The sequence below is a fragment of the Engraulis encrasicolus genome, chromosome 5 (genome assembly GCF_034702125.1).
Source record: "Engraulis encrasicolus isolate BLACKSEA-1 chromosome 5, IST_EnEncr_1.0, whole genome shotgun sequence".
In the NCBI taxonomy this organism is placed as follows: Eukaryota; Metazoa; Chordata; class Actinopteri; order Clupeiformes; family Engraulidae; genus Engraulis; species Engraulis encrasicolus.
Genome location: NC_085861.1, coordinates 19,476,733 through 19,494,080, shown reverse-complemented (window position 1 = coordinate 19,494,080; position 17,348 = coordinate 19,476,733). Strand labels below are relative to the sequence as shown.

Genomic DNA, 17,348 nt, shown 5'->3' with positions numbered 1-17,348 from the left:
TTCCAAAAATGGCTAAATATAAGGCTTTATAAGACCTTGAAAACCAAATATTAAAAGTAAGACTTTTTAAGGATCCGCAGAGACCCTGCTCTCTGACTTGATTTTGTCTTCTGTGCCAACAACTGAAGCTTGGTTGACAATAAAGGCTAAACTATTCCCATGTTAGAGGTGGCGAGACCTCTGATGTCCAGGTGGGTGTTCTTGTGTGTGACTGTATGTTTGCGTGTGTGAGTTCATGTTTATTTTGTGGAAGAAACAGTAGGACAACGCAAGTGCATCCTGGTTGAGTGTGGCCATGTACACTGCATAGTGTGTGTGTGTGTGGTCTCACCAGGGATGGTGGAGGTACTGGGGCCCTGGCTGGTGCCGGTGGAGGCAGTGGTGAGGGAGCCCACTGCAGGGGCCAAGATGAAATCAATGTCACCATCTAGCAGAGAAAAGCAGCGCAGTGAGAGGTTAGGCTGTCATAGGGTGACATGGAAGGGATAATGTTTTTTTCTCTTCTTGCTAGGTGATTGGGCAAAGCTTGTGTTCATAACGGACATTGGTGGGGTTTTTTTTCCCCTTCTCCGTGATTGATTGCCTCCACATGATCTCAGCAGAGCGTTGAGACTTTGTAGTAGCATTTCATTATGATAAACGTGTCAAAATAACCAGGATATGGGTTTGGAATAGGGCTAGACTTGAGAAGCTAGGCAATGTTTGCTACTGTCTTAAGCCAACCCTATTCGTAATCTTAACCCCAAACCCACAGTGAACCAGTTCCTTCGTTTACACTAAAGGGCCTCAACCACCCTGTAAATGCAAACTTTTGCAGACTGGCGTGGTGTGGGCGGTATGAAGGGCTTTATGGAGTGAAGAGGTTGCATTGATGTGGGGCTGGCCAAGCAAACTGGAGTTAGTGCAAGTGGGGAGACGCACCTGGATCCATAGAGGGGGGGTCGGGCACCCAGCTGGGGGGTGCGATGGGAGGGGAAACGGGGTCCTGGTGGTCGCTGGAGGAGGGTCCAGACTCGTGACGGCCCACGCCCGCCGCCCTGAGGGAACGCCTCATCATCTCCCTCAACCGGAGGCTACGGAGGAATGGGGGGGAAAAAACACAATTAGAGACGCAGAGAAGTACATCATCTGTTAAGACTGTAATTAAAAGGTAATATTTGCTGTTTTGAACCGTGATAAAAGTGATACGTAAAATAATGTTTGCCAATACACAAAACATTGTTTCTGTATGTGAACAATGTCTGTACAATTTATTACAAGTTTGTGTGTGTGTGTGTGTGTGTGTGTGTGTGTGTGTGTGTGTGTGTGTGTGTGTGTGTGTGTGTGTGTGTGTGTGTGTGTGTGTGTGTGTGTGTGTGTGTGTGTGTGTGTGTGTGTGTTCATCTCACCCTCGGCTGCTGGAGGAGCCGGTGCGGTTGCCAGAGCTGTTGCTGGACACGACAGAGATGGCGTTAGCGATGGCCTCCACTGCCGACAGACGCTCCGCAAATGTGTTCCTCTCCGACCGCTCGGCTTCTGGAAGACATAACAGGTGCCGAAAGTGAGCCGAGGACACTCAAACAGAAAGAGAGAGGTGAATAATTATAGAAGAGAAAGATATCCTCTACGTCACAATCTGGTGCGTCACACGAAAGGACTAGCAGATAAAAAAGAAAGTCAAATGAGCATCTCAGATGTGGAATGTGGCGATGTGCATAGTATGGAGGCCATCAATGCAATTTCTCAAAGGAAAAGTGTGGTTTACAATTGCCTGTGGCCGTTTATTGGGGACTATGAATGTGCCATTAGCCCATAGCCAATCGGGTCAGTTGTATCTATTCAAACAAACGGCAGTCATCGTCTTTGCACCCCTCCCCGCTCTCTGATTGGAGCCCACGACCTGGTGACCTCGCTGAGGGATAGAATCCATGCCGTCTTTCAGCGTGGAACGATTGCGCAAAGCAGCATGTGATTTCCCATGCTAGGGAGGCTGCACAGTGTACCAAGAGTGCTGAAGTGGCCCAGCCGTGGCCTAACAGTAAGGCACTGGGGGTGCATCCCAATATGTGACCTTGCCTCCTCCACTTGCCTCCTCCACTTGCTTCTCGTCATGATGACATCACTGACAACAGCATTATATTTCAATATCTTGCAAAAGCTCAATTGTAAAGTCTTTTTCTCATTTGCAATTGGGATGGTGAATGAAAAACAGTCCCTCAAAAGTTGTTGTGGCGAGGCTGACAGCTGGGAAACTTTATCGTTTTCTCCATGGAGGAGGGGCCAGGAGGCAGGACGAGGAGACAAGCACAAGTGGAGGAGGCAAGGACACATATTGGGATGCACCCTGGGTTACTACACGGGCGACCTGGGTTCGATTCCCGATCTGGGTCATTTCCCGATTCTCCCCTCTCTCTTGGTCCCACTCATTTCCTTTGCCACTCTTCACTGTCCTGTCTAAATAAAGTAAAAAAAAAAAAAAAAGAGTGCTGAAGTGAGGGTGGTGGTAGTGTGCTGCGTTGCACATACCTTCCTCCTCCTTGGTCTCCTTGTTGCTGACGGGGAAGCAGACGGAGACGGCGGCGTGCAGCACGTTGCGGTTGCCGTCGCAGCGGTGGCCCAGCAGGGCGTCCAGGGCGTGGGGGCTCTGCTCCAGCAGCACGGCCTGCTCCAGGCCTGCCAGGTACTGACGACACGACTCGTAGTCGCAGCGCAGCACGTGCTGCATCAGCGTCTGCTTCTGCTTACACACACACAGTCAGACACAGTCAAATACATGCACACAGATACACAAATGCACACGGACACTCACACAGTCAACACACATGCATGCATACAGACATCGATAGACAGACATGGGCGCACCTGCGCGTACACACACGTAAATACAGCATTGGGAGTGTTTTCAGTGAGTGACACGACATCAGACACAATCAAAAGGCAAGGATTTAACAGCCCGGCTTCCCGTTCCAATCCATGTGGTAGTTTTCCATTCATCTGTATTTGGCACAAGCCTTCATGTATAATAATAAATTATAATACTTGAGCAATAGTACTGTCTTCAGTGGCACTAAGTCAATCCAGTGATCTAGAACATGTGGCACTGTGCAAAAGTGGTTTGGAACATGCTGAAACAGGTTGTAGAATCAGATCTGGTGGGTCCAACTGAACTGAAATGACTGCACTTACAACCTTGTACCATATTTTAACTGTCAAGCGTTCATTCACAGACAGAAGGTAAGAAAGGAAGGCAGTAAGTGAGCAGCAGACATTTTATATAAAGATTTACAGTTTTTTCATGTCGAGCACCTTCTGATTCTAAGCACGGTGTAAAGCCTTGTTCACACACGTCGCTGCTAGTTAGTGGCTACTCGCTCAATCGCCTTTTAGCCACTCACTCATGGAACTTTCGCTAAATGTTCCCGCGGCTTTAACTACCAATGCAGAAGTGAAAAGTATCGAACTCTGCATTTCCAATTGGTTACTCGCCTCGCTCAAAGTTTAAATATTTTCAACTCTTAATCCGCCCACATCGCATTGCCTGCACACTCCTCGCCTACTCTCCTCGTTGGAACACAGACATTGTGTTGATTTTACTCGCTGAGCGAGCAACTAGCAGCGACGTGTATGCACGAGGCATTCACAGGTCCATTAACATCACTGAGACATAAAACAATTACCTCCACTGCCATGATGATGACAGCAGCCTTCTTTTTGATCGTCGAATTGCTGGGGAGATTGACAAGGGAATGTACCCCCATGCCCAAGCTCGTAATGGGCGGCAGATCCAGCCAATCAGGATCTCTAATCCCGCCCACACAGTCTTTGGCCATGGGGTAAATTGTGCCATTGCCATCCCGCAGGATAATGGGGGACTCCTGAGGAAAGAACACAAGACAGCTGTCGTCAGGTAATGCTCAAAATACGGGCGCCATTGGGGGTTGCTGCCCCATTGCACGGGTGAGGCATGAATGCAATTTAGTTGTGTGCAGTGTTCACTTCTGTGCTGTGGAGTGCTGTGTCACAATGACAATGGGAGTTGGAGTTTCCCAGTTGGACTTTCACTTAAAATTACAATTTTTCAGACACCAAGTAAGTAACTTGACAGTCGAGAAAAGTAGAGAGAGAAGAATGGCAGACGAACCTGTCCTGCGGTGAAGATGGCCACGTTGCGCTCACTCTGACCCAGAAAAGCAAGGTTGCTGGTAGGAAAATGATTCTCCTGCTCAGCTTTCCCGGTTGCCAAGTCAAAGATACAGTACCTAACCCAACTGCCTGTTTTTAACACGGCATGGACTCCTGAAAGAGAAAAGCACAAGCAAAAAGAGTTTAGTGATCTCATCTCACACGATGGCATGACTGACAATATACAAAGTGTCTTCTGTTTTTTAGTTTTTTTTTAATCCATCTATTATTTTTTTTCTTATTCCTCTTTTCCTTTGGTTGATTATGAATTGAAGTTTGTCTTTCCTTTTCTACACAAAGGGTGACAAAAAAGAGAGAAACTTGTGTGATGTGATGGTGGAAATGTCAAAAGATATCGATTTACACAATAAGATATTATATATTTTTTTTAAAAGACAATGTACAAAGTGTCCAGGTTGAATGAAATGAACTTACCTTTGGAGTCAACATTCACGGCTAGAATTTCAGCCTTTTCTGGGATACATAATTTTTTAGGGGTGCGCTGAAAACAATCAGGAACTTTAGGAGTTCCCCCAGTTTTTACAACCTGTGGACAAAAAGAAGAGAGAATGTCGACTTAGCAACAACAACAACAAAAATCAACATAACACTTGAGCTCCAGAATATATTTACATATACGCATATGTGTCAATGACATATTTGCTAAATTATTATCTGGAAAGGTCTAAGGGATGCTGCAGTGCATGAACATGCGTAAAGTGTGATTACAGGGATAAAAAGGGCCTCATCATTTCTACTCCTGCTCATCACCACCCGTTATATATTTATAGCCATGTGACCATTAACTAGCTGTATAATCAGCATCATCATCATCTTCATCATCATGTACCAACCTGAAGCTCATCTATTCTCAGAAGCCTACAGTCCTGCAGCAGTGAGGACGGGTCAGAGTCAGTGGGAGCGGCGCTTTGGCTGCCCACGCTGCTCGAGGTCCCTGGAAATTTCACAGCAACATACGCACCATCGACTTTTAGCACCTTGAGTCACAAAAGAAAAAGCTGTTGCAAATTAGGCGTCATGGCAAGGGGCGACAAGCAGCATACACAGACACAGGACAAAACAAAAAATCACAGAAGACAAGAGACACACAAAAACAACTGATACAATAGAGCAGATACATGAATCTTGAGATCATTACACATTTTGAATAATACAAATGTTGTCTTACAGTACATAATACAAATATTTGGATAGATAGATACTAATAAAGAAGTTATAGAAATATTATTCAATATTTTCTGCAATAAAAAAAAAAAACTATTCCCATCAGGATATCTTATCTACCTCAAGTAAATGGGCAGACAAGATTTACAATAGTACATAGTGTATAGTACATAAATAAATAAAATAAAAAATCTAAGCATAACACCATTATTTCCAGATGAAACATGAACATCACAAAGTAGCCTGTAAGCTGCTGTCCCCAGGGCACACATGTGAAGAGAGAGTCCAGTCCGCTGGCACCACCCACCTTTCCCACGGGGACGTTTTTCACGTCCTCCACAAAGACAACCTCCCTTAGAGGCCACTGCTCCTCGTTGACCTTCTCTTCTTCCTTTGGGGCAGGGGTGGAGCGCCGACGCTCTGTGGCACAGCACAACACACGTCACACATACAGTACCCACCATTTAACTAACCAACTAACTTGCCCCATACCCGCGCTAAGCCCCCCACATTTGGGCTTACATTGCCCACGGGGACCACGGTTCGAGTCCGGCCGGGGTAATTTCCCGACCCTGCCCCATCTCTCTCTCTCCCACTCATTTCCGGTCTACTTTCACACTGTCCTATAATAATAAAGCCCAATAATAAAGTGGCCCTTCGAATGAAAAGGTTCCCCACCCCTGCCCTACACACACCCTGTAAGCCCAGCAGGACACATGTCAGACATACAGTGCCAGCCCCCTTAACTAACTACCTTGCCCAACTGCAAACCATTACCCTACCTTTGAATCAGATACGGTTTAGCATTTAGAATATTGGTACACGTCTTTCCATGATGGGACTATGATGAATGATGAATCCCCTTCTGTAACTTCTAGCTTCTTTTAGAGAGAACTGGCCAAAGTATTCATTATCAAGTAAAATAAGCCCTAAATTGATTTTCCACACATAGTGCGGTATCATATTGAGCATTGACAGCATTTTTTCCCCTTTTTGATCATTTTTTAAGATTTCTTGCTTAAAAAAAGTTAAGGTTATGGCAAAAGCACATCACAATTTAAAGGTATTTAAACTTACCTCAAACATTACATATTCTCGAGATATGCTGTACTTGTGAAAAATAAATTGTGAGGTTTAGTGGCATGTGCCATTTAACTGCGCTGGCAAACCACACCACCCTTCAGCATCAAAGACAGAATTGGAAAGAGATAGCTCTAGCTCACTCTTTATTTCTAGTAGTATTCTCAAAGCATTCCTTGCCAACCACGCTTAGGCTGTACTGCATAACAAACCAGTATTGAGCTTTCATGAGTTTCATCAGCCGTTTTTTTTGCTTGGTGCTACTCTCAATAGGCTTACATTCACATCCTGGTAAGTCCGTCTCAGTTCATTCTGACAGATTATTGAAATGTGTATTTCTCAATTCCAAAGCAATCCAAGCCCATCACCTCACCAATGTTGATGGTGTCATCAGATGCTACAGCAAGTCTCCTCAGCTCTACAAGCCAATTTGGGCTTGGCGAATACACAGGCCGCGACGAGATTCAGGCGACAAAGAATCACTTCTGTGCAGCAAGAGCGATACGTAATTGAAGTGACTAGAGTATGTCCGTTAAAAGCAGAATGCAAGCATTCCAACATTCCCATTGGCTGTGGCAGCTGTCGCCGAACCGTGGCATAGCTAATTTGCATAATATTCCCCAGAGTTCAACTACAAACGATCGCTCTCGTCGCGCAAATCGCCTCTAGTCGCCTGAATCGCTTTTGACGCGCGACTCAATACAGAGTCAATTACTTCAATCTCTCGCCTCGCACAAGTCGCCGCCGGTGTATTCATGTCATAAACTGTAGTTGTTGAATAGGTGTGAATGATGGTTCTCGGCACTCTAGTTGTGAAAGAGGAATTAACGCAACATGCATTTGTGTGATGAAGTTGTATGGTGTGAGCAGTGGCTTACTGTAGGGCAGAGAGGCGCTGCTAGCAATGGAGGAGGCATCGCTGCACGTGGAGGCAGGGGAGGGAGGCGGGCCCATCTCAGTCTTCACCAGCTCAGGTTTACTCTCGGTCCTGTGCAGCAGAGGAGAGCAGAGCAGAGCAGAGGGCCCCTTACTACCATTGCAGCTGTTAGCACACCAGATGGTTAACCTTTCACACCCACGTCGGCAGCTGAGTATCTGAATAGTACCTTGCTTAACAGCAGTTGCCAAACTCGAGTTCAGAAACTAAAAACCCTGCCACAAATTTGACTCAACCAGTCCTGAATCAGCTAATCACAATGAGAAATAATCAACTTTTGACAACTTTTCTTGTCAGACCACTAATGGCCTGCCTCAATGACTGCCAAAATAAAGCATGAACTTAGCTAGCTTTCACATAAGAAGAGCAAGAGGAAGAAGAGGAAGGAGCTTTGTGATTGGTTGTCCTCATTAAACAATCACTGATGGAGAGATACACACACTCCAATTTTTGCGAGTTAAGGCCCCATGGACCGGAAGTAGAGGGGTGTGGCTTAGGTGCCCCATGATGCTCTACTTCCTTGTTCTTCTGCAAAATTGCCTATTGCCTCAACCCGGACGGTTGCTTCCCTTTAAAATAGAAAGTTAGGGGTCGAGCATGTGTCCACGTATATATATTAAGATTAAATAAGAACCCTCCATCAACAGTCAAAACAGTGAAGTTGTGGGCAACTGGATTTTGTTTTGGTGCTTAAAAGACATCGCAATCGATTTTGTTTCGAACTTCAAGTGGCCTCTAGAGAGTGAATACCAAGATCACTAACAACAAGTATATCCACGTCAGTGGTTGTTCTTACTTGGTCTCCTGTGTCTTGGTGCTCTTGTCCATGTTCTTCAGGCTCTCCGGTGAGCGCAGCTGGAAGCGGCAGCTCTCGTTCATGTTCCACACCGACTCCAGCAGCACGCCCACCTTGGGGATGCCGGCGTTGACCGAGAAAGCCACGGCTCCGGCGTGGTATAGAGGGTTGTTTCTCAGGCACACCTGCAGAAAATGGAGTAATGTTACACTACAGGCACATTACAAGAACAGTTTTACTCACCTTTGTAAAGGCACTGAGCACATGTCAAAATTCAGAATTTGTTGTTAGTTTGCTCAGAGCATTTTTGAGTTTCCAAAGACAGATGTCAACACTGCTATTTTTATCAACATGCATGTCTTCGCTTTCAGTGAAATATTATGAAATTGAAGCATTGTTCCCAATTTTCTTGCTTTGAAGTATAACGTGCACTGAATGTGCAGTGTCCCCAATGCATTTTTGCTCATGAAAGTACAAAAGTGACTAAATGTCCCAGGATTCTTCAAATAAATTGTAAAGGCACTACTATTATGTTGAGCACAACTATAAGTATTTTTTTTTAATTAAGACTCCCCAACTATCTTACAAAGGAAACCAAGTGTCTACTGACACAATTTTGTAAACACATTTTACCTTGCAGGTACAATTCTTTTCAGACAGCAAGTCAGCAACAATACAAACTACAATTAATCAGCACATGAGCAGACAGACAAACATAATGCACTATGGACTGCCAGTTATTGACCCCAGAGAGAAAAAAAGACCAATGTCCTTACCTGGGTTCCCACTGTGATGTTGGGAATGGACGAGATGCCAGCGCTAGACTTTGGCTTCTTGTTCTTGGCTCGAGCCTTTTCAAGCATCTTCTTACGCTGACTAAAAGGCACCACACCCCTGGAGAGAAGAAACACAAATAAAAGCCATTAACCCAAGTCACCTTGGAAAAATGTGTCCACGTAATATAAAAAAAGACAAAATAAGAACGCTGCATCATCAACAGTCAAAAGAGTAAAGTCGCTGGCAACTGGAATTCTTTTTGGTGCTTAAAAGATATCGCCATCCATTTTGTTTACAACTTCAAGTGGCCTCCAATGAGTGAATACCAATACGCATCACTAACAAGGATACCGAAACCTAATGGTTAAGACTCTTGTACTTTAGGGCAATGTTTCCCAACCTTTTTTGTCTCATGTACCCCCTAAGCCTTTTTGTTGTGCCATGAGTACCCCCTAACTCATGTTTTACATCACTTTTTCTATTGCAGTGTGACTATGCTCCATGTATTTGTTCAAATTAAAAATGTCCAAGTACCCCCTGCATTGTGCTCGCGTACCCCTAGTGGTACACGTACCCCTGGTTGGGAAACACTGCTTTGGGGGACTGCATGAGTAACATATGCCAACAAGCAGAGTTCGTTCTGCAAACGTCCCTCTTGGAGCCTCATACAGTATCGGCAGCACTGAGAGATATCGGTCTGGACCGTTAGCTCAGCTGCATCGTGCTTTACCTCCCATGTCCAAACTGGAGCGTGAACTGCAGCTAGGTCCGCATGTTCGAGCCCCAGGTGGCTACCAGCACAGGATGACCTCGGCTACACATACAGTATGCCAAATGTGTGGGCAGTCATGGGTAAGCGCTTAGGCAGTCAGACTTGTAGCCCAAAGGTTGCCGGTTCGACTCTCGACCCGCCAGGTTGGTGGGGGGAGTAATTAACCAGCGCTCTCCCCCATCCTCCTCCATGACCGAGGTTCCCTGAGCATGGCACTGTCCCGGCACCTTGGGGCGCCATTGGGGGCTGCCCCCTTGCACAGGTAAGGCATGAATGCAATTTCGTTGTGTGCAGTGTGCACTTATGTGCTGTGGAGTGCTGAGTCACAATGACAATGGGAGTTGGAGTTTCCCAGTTGGGCTTTCACTTTCACTTCTTGTGCTTTGCCTCCCATGCCGAACTGGAGAGTGAACTGCAGCTCGGTCGCGTGTTCGAGCCCCAGGTGGCTACCTGCGCAGGCTGACCTCGGTTACACATGCAGTCTGCCAAATGTGCTGTAGTGCAGCGTGCTCACTCACCACCAGTAGAGGCTGTTCTCCAGCTGAGCGCAGGTGTAGAGGGCGCAACAGTGGAGGGAGACGATGCGCTCCCCCTGCAGCTCAGGGAAGCTCTGGGCACCGTGCTCCAGCTTACAGGCCACCGTGCTCAGGGAGTCGTCCACCCACGTCGCAACCTACAACACACACACACGGAAAAAAAGCAGAAATATGAGCAAACACACATGCAAATCACGCACGCACGCACACACGCACGCACACAGAAATATGAGCAAAGCCTCATGCATGCACGCACAAGTTTGGGAGTGGTGCAAGAGTAATTCTGGCGTCTAACATTTTGCTTGCATTGAAAAATACAAGTTAAACTTGGTAAAACACACTAGTAGCAATGAATGCACAAAGTTTGCCATCGACCACCCACATTGTTACATGCAGCCATTTGTTCAAAGTATGACCGAAGTCTCACCTTGTTAGACTCCGTGGCTACGGTTGCTCTTATACTGTTGGCGGATAGCAGCGTGATCTTCTCGTTGGTCAAGCCCAGAGAAGAGATGCGTGGGTGATGTATTGAGGGATTCTGCAGGCAATAGACCAAATATTGTCAAATCATACTCTCATCCTGACATAAAAACAAAGACTGGGCCACGTGTAAATGTGAATGCCAAATAGGAATAAAAATCAGGTTATGCAACATAATATTACATTACATTTAGCAGACGCCTTTGACAAAAGCGATTTCCAAAGAGAAAATTTAAGCAAGAACAGGGTAAGGCACAGTGTAATAAGATTAATTTTAAAAAGTGGCAAAAAGTAAACAAAGACAAACTATATCAATGGGTATGAGAATTCTCTTCGTGCCAATTCAAGCAATGCTTTTTACCTGTGCATTTCTGTAGGGCTCGGGGTCGGTCCATTTCCATTGATAAAGCTCCCCCTTGGAGCTCACTGCTACCAGCTCAGAGTACAGGGCTGCAATGCACACAAACCTGGTGCCATCCTGCACAAGAGAGCATTTAAACAAACAATGAATAAACGTGCCACTGCAAGTTCAGTCTGTGCATTAGCTACAAATGCGCTGGCTCTTTTCAGCAGCCATGCTGAGCTCTGCTGGGCTATCATATCACGAGGTGCCCAGGGCCCGGAAGCCTTTCGGCAGCTTTTCCTCCCTCCACCCGACCGACTGTGGTGGTGAAGCGGCTGGCGGCGCTAATTACATCGCCCATCAGTCACACTAATTACATCCCCCGGCATGCTACGGAGCGTAGCGGAGCGCAGTGCATCATCACCATCACGATACTGCCATATTACTCACTGGGAACAAACACCAGCGCATTCGCACTCGCACTAGAGTACCATCTCGTCTCATCCCACCAGGGCTGCTGACAGTTTTGGCCGGGCCCAGGACAAAGTCGTCTGAAAGGGCCCCCCAGCCCAATACATACAATGTAATGAAGACCCAATTCTGGGCCCCCCCTCTCTCCCTGGGCCCGAGACAACTGTCCCATTTGTCCCCACCTGTCAGCACCCCTGCATCCCACACCACATGCACATAATTAGACTGAAATTCAGCACCGTATCTGCTGCAATCAAGGTGTCAGAAATAGGCTTTTGAAAGTCGAAAGATATGCTGACAAAACTAATATTGACGAAATCTGTGCTTTCGGGGTACAACCAAACAAAATTTTTTTTGAGTTTTGAGACATTCCATTCATTTTTAAGCTGGAGGACTACAGAAACACTGCTTAGACAACATCTTTACCCCTAAAATTTCCCATTGTGTCTCCTTGCATTCCGTTTTGACTAAGCAGAACTTAAGTTACATGTTTTTAACACCATTTATTAAGATTAACGTTTAAAACTGCAAATCTTCATGTTTGTAGCCATATAGACCAATTCCTATCTATAGTCCCTTGATAGTTCCCACAAAGTAAAGAACGCATGTTCCATATACAGGCCAACACAGGGGTGAACTTCTCAAAAGAGAAGTCGCTAGCCAGTTGACTTGCATAATTGCTAATGGGAAATTGCATTGCAAAGAACAAAGTAGCTGAAGTAGTTAGAAACTACAGTTTTAAGAAATGGAGGACACAGCGAGCGAGGCATGATGTGATGGCGAGCGCACCTTGTCTGGCCACCACTGGAGTTCCTCGGTGAGGGAGACGGGGCTCTGTAGCGGCGCGCTCTTCTTGTCCAGGCTGGGTTCGCCCTCGCGGCTGGTGGAGCCGCGCTCGGCGTCAAAGGAGGCCCCGTCCAGCCAGCGCCGCTCGCGCAGCCGCAGCACCGACTCGCGCTCGCGCAGCAGCTCTGAGTCGCGCTCTAGGGGGAGAAGGAGAACTGGTATGCAATCGGGTCACACCAGTGGGATAAAAGTAAGCCACTCTCTGGGAAAGACCCTTGGGGTTTTTAAATTTCGTTTTTTTACACATGATCATGAAGAAATTAAGAAATGTCAGTAGAGAAAAAAAACACTGAGTATGTGTCGCACATAATGAGGATGCAACCAAAAGATGAAATTAGATAAAGATGGTGTGAATAAAACCAATGCTGAGTTTTCAGCATTTGAGCCTGAACACATAAGTTCCTCACAGATTGTGAAATGGTTAAAAAAAAAGAAATGAGGAAAAAAACATACTAAGACAAATGCAAAAAAATAAAATAATAATATGTTGTCCTAATCAAGTGCCTCTTTCCTTGACATCCTTCATCATTACGCCTGCAGGGTCCCTCACAAAACGTTGCCTACACTCCACGCCATGGGGCCAGTGATGTTTGTGAGAAACCCATAGAGGCTTAAATGACAGGAGGGTGTCCAGTTTAAGGACTCTCTCTCCATCATGTGATGTACAGTAGGCTGCAGTGCTGTGGCAGGGGTGTGTGACAACACTGGACCCCTGTTACTGGTCAGCACTGTGGCCTGACGGGGGCTTTCTCAGAGGGCTCACCAAAAGTGATGGTAGAGGTGGTGGTGGGGGCTTCTCGGACCAAAATCTTTAGCAATCCCACAACCACACACACTTCACAAAATATCTAAAATACACCAGTCACTAAATATACAGTCAAAAACATTTGGATTTTGAAAACACTGCAATGAAGGAAAAAAAACCACACACACACACAGTCTTGTTGCTTTGCTCAATTGATCTGTTTTTGCTGCACTTCCTCCGTGATCACTCGTCTCTGTATCATTTACAGCATGTGTTCATTTTACCAAAACTGTGCAAGACAGGCCCCAACGTGGTGCTTTTACCAACTTGCCCAAACTGTATTGAGCTACACTCTGGTCTGAATAAACCCAGCACTTAAAATAAAAAAGTAAAAAAGAGAAAGAGGGAGGGAAGTGCAAACACATATCTGCATGGCTCACTAGTATTTATTCAAGCGGCTAGCGTTTCAGCCAATGCATTCCAGCGTGTGTTGTGATATGAAAGCGGACTTCCCCTGCTCTCGGGAGGAAAGCAGATAGCAAGCGGGCCGCCTGGAGCCCCCGCTGCCTACAAATGAATGCTTTCCTCCCGACACCATCAGATGGTGGACTGCTGCTGCACCGCTCCATCTCTAGCTTATGCTGGTTGGGCTACGACGGATAGCTGAACTAAGAAACCATGCTTCATTTTCTAGACAACTTCCTTTTTCTATTTAAAAGACAAATTATTAGAGAAAAAAACCCTCTCTGCACTCCCATCCAAAGACAGCATTCTCTGCACTCCCATCCAAGACACGAAATCCCTAAAATATATATGTAGAAAAGGTAATGAAAAATGGCTCCTAGAGGTACACAAGGTATCTTTTTGAGCAATGTCGTCTTTCAACATTTTTGTTTCCATCCTCACCATCACATGAAGTAATAAAACCTTTCCGCCCGAGTGCATTTCTGCCCAAGGGGCCAATCTATTAATGTGCACGTTACGTGAACCACCCTGCGTTCGTCTTGTGAGGTCACAACCAAGACTAAATGAGGCACCGTCACCCGTATCTAAATTGCCCTCAACTGCCCCTAAATAATGAAATGGCTGCATACAAAAGGTGCTGTGACTATGACTTGAGACTATAGGTGTCATTTCCCTAGCCTGGGAAATCCCATGCCGCCAGTTCTACACAATCATTCCGGTCTGAAAGACAGCATGGACGCTTTACTCAGAAACGGATATAATGGCCAAGTATTCCGACCTTTACAGTGTCTCTGTCCAATCAGAGAGCAGGGCAGGGTGTCAAAATGGCCAAGTATTCCGCCCCCTACGGAATTTACAGTAGGCAGGTCACCAGACCTAATCTCACTTGTGATAGGTCTGTTGTAAACAAGGAAATCATTTTCCATGGGCACGTCATACTGCTACCGCAAGACCTTGAAATCAACAGCTTCCACAGTCTTCCTTGATACACGTCTCATTCAATTTTCCTGAAAATGTCATGAACGTGCCTTATATGCCAAGAAGGAATTTGGTGTCTGCCAGCACAGGCACTGAAGATCAGGATATCAAAGCCAAGACTGCCATGGCAGTCTCATTCAGTGCCTGTGCTAGCAGACACCAGATTCACTCTTGGCGTGCGTGCCTGTGTGTGTGTGTGTGTGTGTGTGTGTGCGTTCGTGCGAGTGTTTGTGTGTGTGTGAGAGTGTGCGCGCGCTCCTCTGTCTTTCCAAGCATGTGCTTACCTCGTGAGGAGCTGAGGCGAGACAGGGAGGAGCGCCGGAAGGAGGGGTAGCCGAAGTAGCTGATGTCCTCAGAGAACATGGCGTCGGCATCGATGATGACGCTGGGGTGAGCAGAGTGGATGTCTGCGTCCAGCAGGGACATGAGGTCTTCTATGGAAACACCACACACCAGACAAACACAGACACAAACACAAATTCATGAGAATTAATGATTGACATCTGGACTGCGGGTCCTGTGTTTCCCGCGGAAATTTTGTTAGTCAAGGTGGGTGGGGCAGTTAGTCTGCATCAAAGACATGGGACGAATCACACAAATCATTGGAAAGGCCATCATGTACAGTTATGATGTAATATAATAGAGCGAAAACCCCAGATAACAAAATGGCCTATACCTTTTTTTGTAAAGCAACTTAAGTAGATACATTCACCTGCCCAAAACAAAATATTTATCTTTTCAAGGGATCTAGTCAAGGTGATAAGTGTTTGTTATCAAAGTGGCTATCATAACTGAAGTACTGAGGGGAAACCCTGGTATCAGATTATCAACTCTCGGCAGAGTGGGAAAGTAAGCAACACATTCGCCAAACATCTTCTATTACAGTAAGATACTTCAAGCCGTGCATTTCCTGGATCCATGTGATGTCAGGTGAACACCCCTTTAGGAGACCTGCGGTTAGGAGACCTTTGGAGTCTTGCGGTTGAGAATGAATGGAGAAAGACAAAAGGAAGGAGGGCACAACGCCCCCTTAGGAGACCAAACTTGAGCACACTCATTTGCATTGGGTGAGCGTAGTTCGAGTTCTCTTACTCTAATAGAAGATGTTTACATTTGTTTCTACTCTGCATGTAGCAAGTCAAAAGGTTGAGAAGCCTATGGGTCTATGAGAACAGCCAGATGTTGAGCTACCTCCAGGCAGGTAGGACTCGCTGGCCGTGTCATCCCCGTCGTCTCCGTCCTCATCATCACGGCTCAGCAGGTTGTTGACAGCCAGGTTGACGTCCAGGTTGGTGCGCTGAAGCTCTCGGATAATCACACTACGCGACTTCCCTTGCAGAACAACCTGGGCCTGTGAAGAAGCAACATAGGAGGAGATGGACTGAGGCAAGACCCTGCACATATCAACACTGTTGTATGTCTAGAAGAGAAACGCTTTGTTGGAATTCTTAAAATGCACTTCTTTCACATCATCATCAACAGCTTGTGCACACAAATAAACAAGAAAATAAAATGCCTGTTTACTTTGGATACTTCTCCCTCTAGCCTAAAACAAAAAAAATGTTGAGCACAGTCCAGAGAGCTATTAAAACACAGGCGTGGTGGCTCTACTGTGGCTTAACGGTAGGGCACTCGTCTACTATGCGGCCAACCCGGGTTCGAATCAGGCCTGTGTCATTTGCCGACCCTTCCCCATCTCTCTCTCCCAAACATTTTCTGTCCCTCTCTCAAACTGACCTGTCATTGATAAAGTCTGAAAGACAAAAAAAAACTTAAAAAAAAAAACTAAAAAAAAAAAAAACACAGCCATGGTCTTCCTCTGCTCACTTGTCCATTATGCGGCCGATCCGGATTCAGTTCTGGCCCGGGTCATTTGCCGACCCTTTCCCGGTCTCCCTCTCCCAAACATTTCCTGTCTCTCTCTCTCAAACTGACCGGCATTAATAAAGTCTAAAAGACCNAAAAAAAAAAAAAAAAAAAAACTAGAAAAACCAACCAAAAACCAAATAAAACCAAATAAAACCAAATAAAACACAGCCATGGTCTTCCTCTGCTCACTTGCCCGGGTCCTTTCCTTCCCGGTCTCCCTCTCCCAAACATTTCCTGTCTCTCTCTCTCAAACTGACCGGCATTAATAAAGTCTAAAAGACCAAAAAAAGGCATGATGTTCCTGTGCTCACCTGAGAGATGAGTTCCTCTGGGATGACTGAGGCGGGGATGACTGGCTGGGGCTGGCTACCCAGCAGACCCGAGCCGCGGTCTCGGCCGGTGCGGATGACGCGCGTCTGCCGGCGCGAGTCTCTGGCCGCCGTGGAGGAGCGACCCGATGAGCCTGAGCCGCCTCCTCCTCCTCCACCGTTGCCCCCTCCTCCAGCTCCGCTACTCCCTCCACCTCCACTGGCGCCGCCTCCTCCTCCTCCTCCGCCTCCTCCTCCACTGCTACCCCCGCCACCACTACCACCACCATTCACTCCCGAGCTCCAGCGACTCCTGGGGTCAAGCAAACACACAGAAAAACCACACATGGCCAGGTCAGAAAGGGAGAACAACACTGCATCGAACCAACACAACTGCACACAGCTGAGACTTTGTACTTCAGCATGGAGATGTCTGCATTGTTTGGAAGGAGTGCGAGGAGATTGCCTTGTGGACTTATCAATGTCTGAAGTGGTTACACTGTGCTCTCATTTTTGTTGATGTAATGTCTACCCATGACTAGATAGTGCTGACGCCCTTTATTTAAAAGTGTTTAAACAGAAGAGAGTGACAGATTATT

General features: G+C 46.3%; 1 protein-coding gene across 15 annotated transcripts in view; it reads right to left on the bottom strand.

The window, feature by feature from the left end:
* The window catches only part of ubr5 (ubiquitin protein ligase E3 component n-recognin 5), a 65,711-nt gene that overhangs the window by 31,379 nt on the left and 16,984 nt on the right, over window positions 1-17,348 (bottom strand). For 9 of the 15 annotated variants that reach the window (XM_063198884.1, XM_063198890.1, XM_063198892.1 and 6 more), the window contains 19 exons: window positions 16,753-17,062; window positions 15,764-15,923; window positions 14,857-15,006; window positions 12,328-12,539; window positions 11,086-11,202; window positions 10,672-10,782; window positions 10,227-10,381; window positions 8,936-9,053; window positions 8,160-8,344; window positions 7,305-7,414; window positions 5,654-5,766; window positions 5,016-5,159; window positions 4,597-4,708; window positions 4,121-4,275; window positions 3,657-3,854; window positions 2,506-2,719; window positions 1,389-1,515; window positions 922-1,073; window positions 332-427 (listed from right to left, as the gene is read on the bottom strand). In XM_063198884.1, coding sequence (XP_063054954.1) covers window positions 332-427; window positions 922-1,073; window positions 1,389-1,515; window positions 2,506-2,719; window positions 3,657-3,854; window positions 4,121-4,275; window positions 4,597-4,708; window positions 5,016-5,159; window positions 5,654-5,766; window positions 7,305-7,414; window positions 8,160-8,344; window positions 8,936-9,053; window positions 10,227-10,381; window positions 10,672-10,782; window positions 11,086-11,202; window positions 12,328-12,539; window positions 14,857-15,006; window positions 15,764-15,923; window positions 16,753-17,062 — 2,939 coding nt within the window. The remainder of the gene's footprint in view (window positions 1-331; window positions 428-921; window positions 1,074-1,388; window positions 1,516-2,505; window positions 2,720-3,656; window positions 3,855-4,120; window positions 4,276-4,596; window positions 4,709-5,015; window positions 5,160-5,653; window positions 5,767-7,304; window positions 7,415-8,159; window positions 8,345-8,935; window positions 9,054-10,226; window positions 10,382-10,671; window positions 10,783-11,085; window positions 11,203-12,327; window positions 12,540-14,856; window positions 15,007-15,763; window positions 15,924-16,752; window positions 17,063-17,348) is intronic. The other 6 variants (XM_063198885.1, XM_063198888.1, XM_063198896.1 and 3 more) reach the window with 3 other exon arrangements.